The sequence below is a fragment of the Cygnus olor genome, chromosome 2, assembly GCF_009769625.2.
Source record: "Cygnus olor isolate bCygOlo1 chromosome 2, bCygOlo1.pri.v2, whole genome shotgun sequence".
Lineage (NCBI taxonomy): Eukaryota > Metazoa > Chordata > Aves > Anseriformes > Anatidae > Cygnus > Cygnus olor.
Window position 1 is genome coordinate 137,090,344 of NC_049170.1, and position 10,790 is coordinate 137,101,133.

At 40.2% G+C, this 10,790-nt stretch overlaps 1 protein-coding gene across 2 annotated transcripts in view; it reads left to right on the forward strand.

The window, feature by feature from the left end:
* The window catches only part of PTDSS1 (phosphatidylserine synthase 1), a 30,430-nt gene extending 21,766 nt beyond the window's left edge, over positions 1-8,664 (forward strand). The window contains exons 10-13 of one of the 2 annotated variants that reach the window (XM_040546586.1): positions 2,035-2,134; positions 3,318-3,386; positions 3,896-3,965; positions 5,275-8,664. In XM_040546586.1, the coding sequence (XP_040402520.1) occupies positions 2,035-2,134; positions 3,318-3,386; positions 3,896-3,965; positions 5,275-5,387 (352 nt within the window). In that variant the 3' untranslated portion in view covers positions 5,388-8,664. The remainder of the gene's footprint in view (positions 1-2,034; positions 2,135-3,317; positions 3,387-3,895; positions 3,966-5,274) is intronic. The other variant, XM_040546587.1, reaches the window with a different exon arrangement.
* The last annotated feature ends 2,126 nt before the right edge of the window (positions 8,665-10,790 follow it).

Here is a 10,790-nt window from a genome sequence, read left to right on the forward strand (position 1 = left end):
ATTTTTGTGCTTAATAGAAGCAGCTGTTGCTTAAATTAGCATAGCATTTCAGTGAGCCATAAAATGCTCAAATCTAGTTTAGATACAGTGCTCTGGCAAACTGCCCCTCACCTTTATTGTTGGTCTCAGGGATGTCCCAGCATTTAAGGAAGTGCTGAACTGTCAGGCTTGTGTTCAGGGACACTACATCACCATAAGCAATACCCATTTTTCAACAGTTAGTTGAGATGAGAGCAGAGCATGCTGCAATGTAATTGAAGGGATTTCTACTCTTGCTTTAAATGTACCCTGGAGAACATGACACATGTCTCCGTGGGTTTGGAAAGACTTAAATATTCACCTCTTTCACTGAGATTCCGCCTTCCTGGATGAATCTATTACTGTCTTCAACTCATGATCATAACATCCAGTGGATATTCAAAAGGTAGTAACTTTCTGTTCTTGTTTAGTTTTACTGGTGCTGAGTAGGAGTTAGTAATGTGTTCTGTAAGCCTAAATCCCCTCGCCTCAAAACATGCGTTGTGATTACTAAAGAGAGACTGCAACTTACATAGTCCTTAAAAGGGCATTGGCTTTTTTTAATGATCATTACAGAGTAACCTGTCTTTCTGGATTTGGTATGGATGTTGCTTGAAGATGAAGGTAACTTATCAATCAAACAGTTAATATGACTACTTAATTTACAATTAGAATCAAATAAACTTGCTCTGTTTGTGCGTAAACATCTTAGTAGCGACAGAGCAACTGAATTAACATTTCGGAGATTCACATTTAAATATAGATGTTTTACTGAAATATGTATTTAAATGATTTAGGAATTGAGAGGTTTGTAGGGAAAAGAAGAAATGAGGCAATCTCAGTCTTATAAAAGTCTTATAATCTCAGTCTTATAAAAGATGCATTTTAAACTATTTTATAATTTGGGGGGGGGGGGGGGAGGAATTTTCAAAGTTTGTGCTCTGAAGGAAGAAAGATACACTCCCTATTTCATCCAAGAGAAATAATGTCAACATATTCTTTTACAAGATGAAGGGAAATGTAATTCTGAATGTTTGCTTTCTGACTCAAATCATTGAGGATTGATTACAGCAACTATCAGCCTTGGTTCAAAGCTCTCACTGAACACGTTCGTATACTAAGTCAGAAAATAGATATTCAAATAAATTTTTGTGATTGCATATCTGCAGTCTGATCTAATTGTGGAAAGTGTGCACAGTGCAAGTATTCTTCGTGCTGCTTGTTGCTGTAATCTGCTGGAAAAAACAGAGCACTGCCAGGAGCTGGTGGAAGCTTTGGATTCATATCCCCTTCATTCCACCCCAAGCAGCAGAGAGGGCTCCATAGCTTTGAGCCTAACAAGATGTAAATACCTGGTGATGAGAGGGAGATGGAGCTTGGTTTTATTCTTACAGTGCTGAATAGGAGAGTAAATATAGCAATTTTTCCTCTCAATTTCTCCATAAATCCTCTAATATTATAGCATGGACCTGAGTTTACACATAAACCAGAGCAAACGTGTGGGCTCTCAGGGAACGTGGAATACTGTTTCAAGTTGTTTTTCTCGTTAAAATACTGAGGTGAGCAAAGTAACCTATTTAGAATTGTAGTAAATTTGTGTCCTGCAGAGAAATATCCAAAGCGTAGTTCTAGTTCACCCAACAGGGAGTCTATTGGTCATTCAGCATGCAAAAGACATTTATATCTGGTGAGGGCTGAACTACAGTGGTAGGTATAAACAGAAATTCTCTGCTATTGGCATACATTCCTGCTTGTTCCTTGGACAGAGGCTTGTGGAATTGTGGACTACTAGCTTAGCACTTTCTGTGGGCTGTTTATGCTGAAGAAAAATAAAGAATGAAAAATACATTTTCCAAAGACTTTGAGTTAATGCTGTTGTTGGGGAGATGTGTGCTCACTAGAGAGTGGTGCTTGTTTAGAGCTGACCATCCTGAGTCTGGGTTGTGGACACGAGAGTTAAGTCCTTTGTGTTTGTAACCACTTTTTTCCTTCCCTTTCTCTTTTATTTACTCACAGGGTTATTGCTTTCCTTGAAGCTATTGTGTGCATAAAGTTTGGACAGGATCTTTTTTCCAAAACACAAATACTGTATGTTGTGTTTTGGCTTCTCTGTGTGGTAAGTGAGATTTCTCATGTGAAACATAAGGCACAGCAAAGGCATTGAAAGCATCTAAACAGCTTCCTCTCTGGAACATTGGCAGCAGGGGATCATTGTGAGGGAATGCTGGGGAAGGACTTTGTGCATGTCCTAGGAAGAGCAAATGTGAGATCATTTAGAACGTACTCTGAAGGGACAAGAATAACTTTTTTTCTCAGTTCTTGACCTAGTAGAATGTAGCCACTTAACCAGTACTTAACAAAGAAACAAACTGTGGTTATAGAACTTCTCTTTATGAGAGAAAATGACAGTTCAGTTGAGGATAATTTGGGAGCTCCTTCCGATGGTGCCCTCTGGAAGAGAACAGGAGGAGTTAATGAATAGCATTAATAAGTAATGCATGTTGCTTCACACTGAAGTCTTATAACTGCATAAGCCCTGCTTTATCAGGAAAATTGTTTTCACTCAGCCTGCAACTTTCTGTGCTCCAGTGTGATGACTGCAAATGCAGCATGAAATGCCCATTTTACAACAGTAAACACATGTTAGTCTTGCCCGACTTGTAACTCTGATGCCAAACGCATTTTAATGAAAAATAAGGCATTTCTACTGGGCTGTGACAGATAAATGCTGCTCCCTTCTGACTGGGAATGCAGTTTGAACAGGTGATAGGAAGTTGGAATTTATTGTTCTGTTATTTAGCTTGATTATTTTATTCCAAAAACTTCAGAGTTTTTATTCCGAAACTTCAGAAGTACTGAATTGCTTCCTCTATCAGATCACCACAAAACCAAAAATGAAACCCAACCTGAAGTATGGAGCAGGGAGAAGGTGAATTGTTTTTCTCCCAGACTGATTGTTCTGGTAACATACCTACAAATGCTTACTAACTGCCCTTTTGTGGTGACTATGCAGGATGAGGACAAAAATCATAGTGACAGTGGATCCTGCATGTATGGGAGTGATCATATGTATTCTTATGGTCCCACTGAAAACTGGTCTGTATGCCTCAGGGTGGCACAATGTACGCATATCCTAAAGTTGGAGCACAAGTTTTAATTGCTGTGAAAAAAGATGCAGAGAGAAACAGAGCATGGAAGTCTCCAGATGTGGAATCTCCAGGAATTCAAAGACCTTAAACCAGCTAGGAATTTGGAAAAAAAAAAAAAATTACATTTTTTTTCTCTCCTTCCTTGTTTAGGCCTTTACAACTTTCCTGTGTTTGTATGGAATGGTTTGGTACGCAGAATACTACGGCCACCGAGAAAAGGTACTTTACTAGGAAACCTGTTCTTGTTTTATACCAGAGTTAAACGACAAAGCTACTAGATGTTAGGATCCTTTACCAGAGCTAACATACGTGGGGGAGAGGGGGATGGTTTGGAGTCTAGCTGAAGTCAATAGAAAGAACTCTGAATTCAGTGAGCCTTGGACAAATCCCAGCTTACACTGTGGTTTCTAAAGAATGCTGTCCTCTTGGATACTCAAAACGAGGCTGTAATTTTGGCAAAGCATTCAGGGATGAATGGTCAGCTAATGTTCCCATTGTACAGGTGGAATGCTAGGGGAATATTAAGAACGCTTGGTTACGCAACAGATCACCTGGCAAGTGGTGAATTCTTACTGTGCCATCTGTGTTGTACCTCTGAACTATGAAGGGAAACGTCCTAAGTGCTGGTTGTATGCTTTACCAGGACTTCTGCCACAGTTTCCATCTACAAGTCTGTGCTGGTCTCAAGAACCAGCATCCCAATGACGTGTCCCTCTTGTTTTTTGCAGACCTTATCAGAAAGTGAAGACAGCCCATACAGTCCAGATGCTTCCTGGCTTCATTCTAAATTCAGCAGAGGTATCGACACTTTTACATGTGTGTTCTTAAAGTGGGAGCATTATTGCTTAGCATTAGGAAATGAGGCTTGCGAAACTTAACCTTGGAGACAGCTGGACTTCCTTAAACATCCCTGCAGGAGCCATACACATAAATCATCTACAAAGCTATTTGGTTTTACTGCCTTTTTTTCTTCCAACTCTTAGAAATGTATTTATCTTTTCGTGGAGCAGTTTCTTTTTTCTCCTGCTATTCCAGATCATTCTTGCATTCTTGTAGGTTTAGGACATTATATATTTCATAAGTGTCCTGGATGGGTTTTCTACCTAAACATTGCATGTTTGAGTTTAAATATGAGTGCGAATTATACTTTTATTCCTCCTTTTTAAGAAAGTAAAGTATGTGCCCTGGAGCTTAGGTTCTTGCTGACACTTGCCTAGTTAGTGCAGTGCTGATAGTCATAAACAGCTTCTTCTGTACTTAAAGGCAGCCCACCTCTCTAACTACTTCTCCCTACGCTAGAGGTCAGTTACTTTACTCTTTCTTTTACTCTTTAGTGTGGGCTTATTGAAAAAAATGAAGCTTCACATCTGGAAGTGACCTGTCAGAGCTCACGCTCCAGATGTGTTAGTATCATTAAAATATTTCTTATTTATCATATACTTGAAAAGCACCTACAACTGAGCTTTTTTATATACCAAATGTGGTTTCTCTAGATGCAGATATTAACTTATTCTCAGTTTAGTGCATTTGTGGACTTTTATATGGAGAAAAATTGCTTGCACTCGAAAAGTCTCGCCTTTATACATGCTGGAGAAATCTAGCCAAGCAAATATTTGTTCTCTGACTTTATCAGTTTCTTCATTAATTGCAAACTTCAGCCTCTTCCATGGTTTCCTCTTGGAGTCTTGTTTCAGTTCCCATTGTCTCCCTTTGCTTTCTCAGAGTCAAACACTGCCTGTCAAGAAAGACTGAATCTGTGACTCCAGTTTCATAGTTCTTCTATTCTGATAGTAATAAAACTTCTGCCAGTAACAAAAGTGTAGAGATTTGAATTATTGATGTCATATCAAAATAGAAGATGCTTCACCACTATATTCTGCTATGAGAAACTTCTAAAATTTCTTGTAAGAGGAAGAATTTTACAGGTCTTAAATTTGTTTTCATTCTTTTTTTTTAATTAGGCCACTAGATGGAGTACGAGTACCAGTCAGTTTGTATTAGCTTGAATTATTCCATACTGTAAATGCTGTAGCTCCAGAAAGCCTTCACTGTCTTTCAAACAAGAAATTTGTCAATGTCAAATAGTCAAAAAGTGTTTATTTCTCAGCAGGTGCTGACAATAGCCCACCGAAACATACGGTCAATAGTGAAAGCCATTCATCTCGAAGGAGGAATCGGCACTCCAAATCAAAAGTAACAAATGGAATTGGCAAGAAATAAGAAAGGTGTCTGAAGATACTCTCCGATGTGATTAGAGATGACAAAGAAAATCAGACCTGGTTCTGAGTTTCCAAATGGAAGATTGATTTTTTTTTTTTTTTTTTTTTTTAATTTTAAATTTAAAAAAAAGGTGTTGAAGAAAAGGATGGTCAAGGTGGAGCCACCGGTGTAGTGCAACTCATCGCCTGCTGATACTTGCCATTCACTGATTTAAACCTAGTTTCTTCAGCATGTGGCAGCAAAAGCTAATGAAGAGTATGCTGGAAAGAAAAATAATTTTGTCATAGCAGGTACACCCTGTTCTGTGTTCAGGTGTTACAAGTGCATTTTAATATCATAGCTGAGGACATAAACATGAAGGTTAGTAAACTGATAATCAGTTTGCATGGTTGATTGGATTGTTCTGTTTCACTGTGTTTTTGTTGTTTTCTAGACGAGTATGCAATCCTTTGACTAAAAGCCACTGCCCATCTTTCTCACAACTAAACTTTTCTATACGGCAGTTAGTAAATATTTAAAATGTCCATACGCGTAGACAGCTGCTTGCTTTTATTTAAAGGCTCTACAGACCTGGTGACAGTGTTTTACCAGCTGAGTAATGGGTCCAGGTTTCTTGTAAATGATGTGAAATTGACCTTCAAATACTGTTCTTTTGTTCTGTATTGTCCTTCTGCTTGACTGTTACATATTCTATTTCTTTGAACGTTTTAAAATCCTTGTATAAAAACCTGTTGCAAAATAGAGAGGGCCGTGCCTCCTGCCCTCAGAGACAGATATCTCATTTAGTTGGTTTTTCTTCTTTACTGCAGCGTTTTGCATCTTCAAGTGCAAGTCTGCCATTCTTTCAGCTGTGTCACATTGCGTTCAGTGTTCCTTCCTGCTCCCCTTTAATTTGCCTCTGCCTCAGCTGGAACCAAGAAATCCCAGCGTCTTCAGACTGAAAGCAGAAACTGCTTTTTGAAGGCTCTGGTGCCCTACCAAGCCTGATGATAAGGCAGGGTTGTGGTTTTTTTTTTTTTTGTTTGTTTGTTTTTCTGGAGCCGAGTTGCTTACTACTTCCGTAAACATAATTGTTTGTGAAGACTTGCTGTAGTCTTTGGTGTCTGAGAGCTAGCATGATATTACTGTGATACACTGCCTTGGTTTGTGCTTCCTATCACGCAGTTGGACACCCAACAGCAAAGCGACTCTCTCATGCAGATTTTTTTTTTCTTTTTTTGCGGGGGGGAGGAGGAGGGGTTTGAAATATTAAATCCAATGTCTGGTAACGTAGATAATGCTCCAGGTGTGACCATAATGATTAAATCAAGAGGTAAACAATCAAGAGCAATCTGTTCCTGTGTTAAGTTTTCAAAATGTTTTTGTGCCAATTAAATTTGGGGGTTGCTAGAGGTAGGTAGCTTAGGTAAGGGTAATACCCTTAGCCACTAGTCTTCAGAAGAACCTGGGATTTTCTTTTTCTATTAGTAAGTTACTTTGATTTGCCACAGAGTAACTACTAAAGAAAATGCAGCAGAGACTTTATACAAGTGTATGATACTGTAAATAGGAGAAAAAAAAAAGTATCCTGTGTAATCCATGAATTCGTGTGTGCCACAGATGATCGACATTTTCAATGCACTTAACTGTTGCTGCTGAACTCCTCAAAGGCCCCTTGTTCCCCACCCCCCTTTTCAATCAAGTGTACAACTTCAGAGGTGACACAGTGGAAGCTGCTAGATCAGCATTGCTACGGTGACATTAAATGTTACGTGGGAAAAAACGATAGGAAGACTTTCAGGCTTTCCTGCAACTACTTGGTTTTCATTCATATTAGCAGATCCATGTATTATCGTCTCTCTCTCTTTGTTTGTGGTGTGCTGCATATTGATGAATGTATTTGTAGATTTCTTTGGATATTCAGCTCGTTACTTTATTTTCTTGGTTAATAAGTCAGTCTGTGTAAGACTGAAGAATGGCATTGTAAATTTTCTATTGATCCAATACCAAAGCAAGAGGTTGGAAGCCGAATGGTTTCGATACAGTAAGTACTGTGGTTGTGCAAGGTGAGAGCCGGTTTTGTACTTGCAAGGTGTATGCACACCAGCTGTATCTACAACGCTTCCGTGTGCAAGCAGATGCTGAAGTACACCATCTAGTTGCCTGTGGGGACAAGCACACCTTTTGTAACTGCAGACCTTGGTGCTTACCCTGCTGCACTGCACCCTAAAAACTGAAAAGGCAAATACGAAGTGTTGTCTTGTTGGAAGCTGACTTCTCTATGCTGTTACAACAGCGCTGGCCTTGAAGAAATGTTGTTTGACAACATCTTTTTAAATATTTCCCATGATTTTTTGTTTTTGTTTGTTTTTGCTACTCTGAAAGAGGGAGGGCTAGGGTGAGGGGAAACAACTAAACTCTTCAAGTGCTGCTTGGAAAATGGTATTTCCTGTCCTCTGTCAACAGTTCTGCCTGGAATTCACACATGTTCTCACAAGTCCTCTGCTGACTGACAACTGTATTTTCAGCTCCATCGTCTTTGGATGTGAGCTTTGCACTAGCAGGCTTTGGAAAGGTGCTTTTGATCACTGCTGTAAACTTCAAGTGATCCCAGTTTTATCATTTTACTACGCTGTTGCTGAATTTGGTATGTGTGCGACACCTACAATGACAAATCACCGAGCTGTTTAGCAACAAGCGTCCGTGTATGAAATCTGCTGCTTGAACAGTATTTTGTAATAGTCACAGATGCACTGTCCTGTTTTTAACTACTTATTCTGCCTCAACATCTCCTCCTTACTCTCCTGCTTCTGATGTTCTTTCTCTGTCCTCTGGCGATCTCCCCTGCTGCCGGTGAGAGATCTGAGTTGGCCCCCCAGAGGCTGTCCATCAGCGATGTCAGTCATTGAAGGGAGGCTAATTCGGGGCAGCAGGGCATAAGCAGAGGGTTGTGGCAAGAATTTATGTAGTGGACTAAATAAAAACAAAGTTTTAAGGTGTAAGCATGAAGTGAACCAGTGCCAGCCTGGAGTATTGGATTCCAGTACTAAAGTTGCTGTATAGATCATGTACAGCATCCAATTAAATAGTGGGAGTGTAATTTCAACCAGCGCTTTTGTTACTCTTCTGTGAAGACGATCATTTATTGTTCCATCTGTTAAAACTTTTAATATTTTTTACCATGTTATCGCAAGAGGACACAGATGTTACCATGTATTTAATAGTTTTGAATAGAGTTGCTCTGTATTGATTGCAAAGTATTGTATTTTGCAATAACTCAGTAAATCAACCCATGTCACCTGTGTCTGTGTGTCTGTCTGTACTTGCAAGGCATAGGAAAAGATTACATACTTTAGAAGTTATTACGTACCTTTAGAAGTTATTTTATTGTACGTAATTGCACGCTGACAAATGTAGCAGTTCCTGCGCAGCAATTTATTATTTCAGTGCAACAGATCTGATAATACAAACAGTTGTATGCCTTCTGGAGCTTCTGTAGCATATAGGATAAACCTTGTCTTAAACAATCCCGTTATTCTTTTTGGATTTGTTTTACTACTGGACGAGAGAACTTGAGTTGCGAGATGGCCTCCAGACAGATCTTCAAAGGAGAAATGAGACTTCCTGTGGAAGAACAGTGAGACAGGCTGCTAGCAAGTAAACTTGTGCCAGCATAATGGTGTCATCGAGTATCAAAAATACTCTGCTTTGGCTTACGCTGCTGCCATAGTTTCCATAACAGCAGTTTGTCGTTGTTTTTGTGTATAAAAAAAAAAAAACCTGATTGTGAGCTGCTGATTGCTCCTCTTCTGTTAGCATTAGCCTTATGTCTGGTGTGCAAAGGCTTTCCCTTTTTTCCTCAGTTCCTTCTCTCTAGAGGCAGTGAATACTTGTTGGGAAAGACTTCAACATAACTTATCTTCTTGAATGCTAATTTACATAGAGAGCCAATAAATTCTGAGGCTGTAGTGACATGTGGAAGTTTTTTCAACCTCTGAGGACAGCAAAGAGGCAAATGTTGAGTTTGTAGGTCTTCTGAAGAGTGGGAAAAGACCTGATGAAACAGATTATAACTACTACCTTCCTCAAGACAGTTTACTGAATTGGAGGAGATGTTTTTTATATCCCATTTCTGATCAATTAATGTTGTAAAATACTGGAGAAAATGAAGCATCCTTTAACAAGTAACACATCAAAAACGTGTTCCTCTGTAAGCATGCAACCTTGCTACCTCTGAAGGATTGCTCCTTGTAGCTGTGTCCTGGTAGTTGCTGCTGAAGGTAGAGCTGTGGGCTGCAGTGTCAGAGTAGAGTCAGATGAGCCAGGTTAGCCAATCCATAGCCACATTAGTTACGTTTCTACTCGCTCATCCCGTGGCAGAGCTTGTGTGCTACGCTTGATAAAGTGATTTGGCACAGACGGGAAGCTGGAGCCAGAACTGCTGTGGTGTCTGTCTTGGGGAATATGACCCAGTGCTGATTGAAAAAGGTACTGGTGCCCATGCCTGCTTTGACAGCTGCAGTTCTTTGAGTTATAGTGTCTTAGAGGAGTTGCTGCTTCCAGCTACTCAGAATTGCTCTCTCAGAAGTAGAGAGGAGCCCAGTAACTTATTTTTATTTTTTAACTTTTTTTTCCTTAGATATGAGTGCTCACATTCAGCTACATCCTGATTACATGCCCATAGATCTAGGCACTGCTCTCCCATGCCACTCTTCTCCCACTGGTATTTCTCCTTATGACTATGTTGGAGGACTGTAAAGACTACATGGTCACGGGGTGTGGTTTAACCAGAGGTTTCTCAGCTGATTTTAAGCCTTTTATGTTCAAAATAACTTGACATATTCTGCTTCCCTCCCCCTCTGGGTTTGCTCTGCCTTGTTTATCTATCCACGTAGTTTTGTTTTCTGGAGCCCTCGCAGATACTGGTCCTGTCTCAACAAGTTAAGGTAGTTCCATAAAGGTGCAGTTTCACAAATGGATAAAATGAATTTTGGACAAACACCCCCCAAGTTACTCAATTTAATTTTGTGGCTGGGGAGGCTGGTCAGGATTTGAGGACACACATTCTTAAGAAAGTAGGGCTAGAAACCTACAAAGCCTTCGTACAGTAGGCTCAAAGCACAAGGACAGCACGACTGCTGGTGTTTGCCCAGCGAGATTTGCGTACCTGCCCCCCTCTGAAGCCAGCTGATGCGTGGAGCAAGGTTTAAGAGGTGAGCCCTGGAGAGAAGTGCCCTGGCACTGTGGCAGTAGGTGGAGTACACCTGGTGTAGGGCCATAAGACCATCCAGGTGGTCTCTAGATAGAATCAGCCTGGGACTAACGAGGTCAGGTCTTACTTTGCACCAGCTCTGCCTGCTTCCAGCTCCTTTTGGAGTTACTGCTATGCCTTTACACTCCTCAGCCTGTCTGGGTCCGGAAGGA